The sequence below is a fragment of the Aythya marila genome, assembly GCF_965140915.1.
Source record: "Aythya marila genome assembly, contig: HAP1_HAP1_SCAFFOLD_186, whole genome shotgun sequence".
Lineage (NCBI taxonomy): Eukaryota > Metazoa > Chordata > Aves > Anseriformes > Anatidae > Aythya > Aythya marila.
Genome location: NW_028137527.1, coordinates 226,436 through 229,810, shown reverse-complemented (window position 1 = coordinate 229,810; position 3,375 = coordinate 226,436). Strand labels below are relative to the sequence as shown.

General features: G+C 53.7%; 1 protein-coding gene across 1 annotated transcript; it reads left to right on the top strand.

Moving 5' to 3' along the window:
• Positions 1–414: 414 nt before the first annotated feature.
• Positions 415–1,341, top strand: LOC309890753 (olfactory receptor 14C36-like; the record flags this gene model as incomplete). Its single annotated transcript, XM_082785158.1, has 1 exon — positions 415–1,341. One exon carries the CDS (start codon positions 415–417, stop codon positions 1,339–1,341), a length of 927 nt encoding a protein of 308 aa, XP_082641284.1.
• Positions 1,342–3,375: the final 2,034 nt, after the last annotated feature.

Here is a 3,375-nt window from a genome sequence, read left to right as displayed (position 1 = left end):
AAGGAGTTATTTGACCTTCTCCTCATGTCCCGCCAACAGGGACATGTCCCTGGCCTGTGCACTTCTCAGATCACTGCAGATTTCCTTTTACCTGTTGCTGTAGACCAGGACTGACTGCTGCAGAGCCCACAGCACAGCCCCCTGCCTCTTGTGGCACCCTCAGAGCATCAAGCAGAGGTAAGCCAAGCAGCTGCAGAAAGCTCTTCCTGTGAAAGGAATGGGAAAGAATGTGTTGTGTGTGACTGTTCTATGAGACGTGCAAAGTATTTTGGTCAGAGAAGTCCTTAAATTTTACAATGTCATTTCTTCTTCTGGACAGACTACCTTGCCCAGGGGCAATAAATGTGTAACAGCAGCTCTATCACCGAGTTACTCCTGCTGGCATTCGCAGGACCCCATGCCCAGAATGAGCAAATGCCTAACAGCAGCTCTGTGAGTGAGTTCCTCCTGTTGGCATTCGCAGACACGCGCGAGCTGCAGCTCCTGCACTTCGCACTCTTCCTGGGCATCTACCTGGCTGCCCTCCTGGGCAACGGCCTCATCCTCACTGCCATAGCCTGCGACCACCGCCTCCACACCCCCATGTACTTCTTCCTCCTCAACCTTGCCCTCCTCGATCTGGGCTCCATCTCCACTTCTGTCCCCAAAGCCATGGCCAATTTCCTCTGGGATGCCAGGGTCATTTCCTACCCAGGATGTGCTGCACAGGTCTTTTTGCTAGTCTTTTTGATTTCATCAGAATTATCTCTTCTCACCGTCATGGCCTATGACCGCTACATCGCCATCTGCAAGCCCCTGTACTACAGGACTCTCCTGAGCAGCAGAGCCTGTGCCAACATGGCAGCAGCTGCCTGGGGCAGTGGCTTTCTCCACGCTGTGCTGCATACTGCCAATACATTTTCACTGCCTCTCTGCAATGGCAATACCCTCAACCAGTTCTTCTGTGAAATCCCCCAGATCCTCAAGCTCTCCTGCTCAGACTCCTACCTAAGGGAAGTTCAAGTTCTTGTGGTTACTGCTTTTCTTTTTGGGGGTTGTTTTGTTTTCATTGCTCTGTCCTATGTGCAGATCTTCAGGGCTGTGCTGAGGATCCCCTCGCAGCAGGGACGGCACAAAGCCTTTTCCACATGCCTCCCTCACCTGGCTGTGGTTTCCCTCTTTATGAGCACCATCATGTTTGCCCAGCTGAAGCCCCCATCCATCTCTTCACCATCCCTGGACCTGGTGCTCGCAGTCCTGTATGCAGTTGTGCCTCCAGCAGTGAACCCCCTCATCTACAGCATGAGGAGCCAGGAGCTCAAGAATGCCATATGGAAACTGATGGGCAGGTGTTTTTCATAACCAATAATATTCTTGCCTCTCTTCTTCTGAAAACAACTGAAAACGTTACTCATGATAGGCCATGCCAATTCTTTGATCTTGTGTTGCTGTTAGTTTCCACTAATATCCTGAGTAATTTTGTTCACTTAGAAGTAACATTCTTCATTTTGGTTCATTATTCTATTTCCCTCCTAAAAGAGTGTCGTGGTTCCGCTCGAGTGGGCAGCCGAGCTCCACCACAGCCGCTCTCTCACTCCCCCTCCTCAAAGAGGAATGGGGAGAAAAGATGTGAAAAGGGATCAAGGGTTGAGATAAGGACGAGAAAATCATGCAATAATTATTGTAACGGGCAAGACAGACTCGGCATAAGGAGATAGTAAGATTTATTGCTCATCACTAACAAGCTAGAGAAGTGAGAAACAAAGGAAAGAAACCAAAAGCACCTTCCCCCCCCCGTCCACCCTCTTCCACCTCCTCCCCCTGAGTGGCGCAAGGGAACGGGGGAATGGGTGTTATGGTCAGTCTACAGCACTTCTTCTCTGCCGCTCCTTCTCGGTCACTCTCATCCCCTGTGCTGTGGGGTCCCACCCACGGGATGCAGTCCTTGATGAACGGATCCAGCGTGGGCTTCCCACAGGCAGCAGCTCTTCCAGAACTGCTCCAGATATGGGTCCGTACCACGGGGTCCATCCCTCAGGAGAAAACTGCTCCAACCTGGCTCCCCCACGGGCAGCAGCTCCTGCCGGGCCACCTGCTCCACCGTGGTCTCCTCCACGGGCTGCAGCGTGGAACCCTGCTCCACTGTGGTACTCCATGGGCTGCAGGGGGACATCCTGCTTCACCATGGTCCTCACCACAGGCCGCAGGGGACTTCTGCTCCGACGCCTGGAGCACCTCTCCCCCTCCTTCTGCACTGACCTAGGCACCTGCAAGGCTGTTTCTCACTCCCTTGACTCTCCCGGCTGCTGTGTGGTGCAGCGTTTTTTTCCCTGTCTTAAATATGCTCTCACAGAGGTGCAAAACAACATTGCTTATTGGCTCGGATCTGGAAAACAATGGGGCCCTTCCCAAACATGGGGCAGCTTCTAGATCTTTCTCGCAGAAACCACCCCTATGGCTCTCTGCTACCAAAACCTTGCCACGTAAACCCACTACAAAGAGCCATGCCTAAACACGCACATCTGCTTTCAGAGTTGCCGTCACATTAGAACGTGCTCAAAGAGAGTCCCAAAAGCTCCCTGGGACATAGGAAGTGCTGGGTGTAGTGGGTTTACATGGCAAAGTTTTGGTACCAGGGGGTCATAAGTGTGGCTTCTGTGAGAAGGACGTAGAAGCTGCCCCATGTTAGGTAAGGACCCCATTGCTGACAAGAGATGAGCCAATAAGTGATGTTGTTTTGCACCTCTGTGAGAGCATGTTTAAGGCATGGAAAAAAAAATGCTGTGCCACAGAGCAGCTGGGAGAGTGAGAGGAGTGATGAACAGTCTTGCAGGCACCAAAGTCACTGAAGAATGAGGGGGAGAGGTGCTCCAGGTGTCGGAGCAGAAGTCCCCCGTGGCCTGTGGTGAGGACCACGGTGAAGCAGGCTGCCCACCTGCAGCCCATGGAGTACCACTGTGGAGCAGGGTTCCACACTGCAGGCCATGGAGGAGACCACCGTCGAGCAGGTGGACCTGCACTGAGTGAGGCTGCCGCCTGTGGAAGACCCCTGCCAGAGCAGATTCCAGGCCAGACCTGTATCCCGCGGAGAGGAGCCCACGCAGGAGCAGGTGACCTGGCAGGAGCTGCTGCCCGTGGGGGACCCAGGTTGGAGCAGTTTTCTCCTGAGGGATGGACCCCGTGGTACAGACCCATATCTGGAGCAGTTCTGGAAGAGTTGCTGCCTCTGCGCAGCCCACGCTGGATCCGTTCAGCAAGGACTGCATCCCGTGGGTGGGACCACACAGCACATGGGACGAGAGTGATTGAGAAGGAGCAACAGAGAAGAAGCGCTATAGACTGACCATAACCCCCGTTCCCCCATTCCCCTGCACCACTCAGGGGGATGAGGTGGAA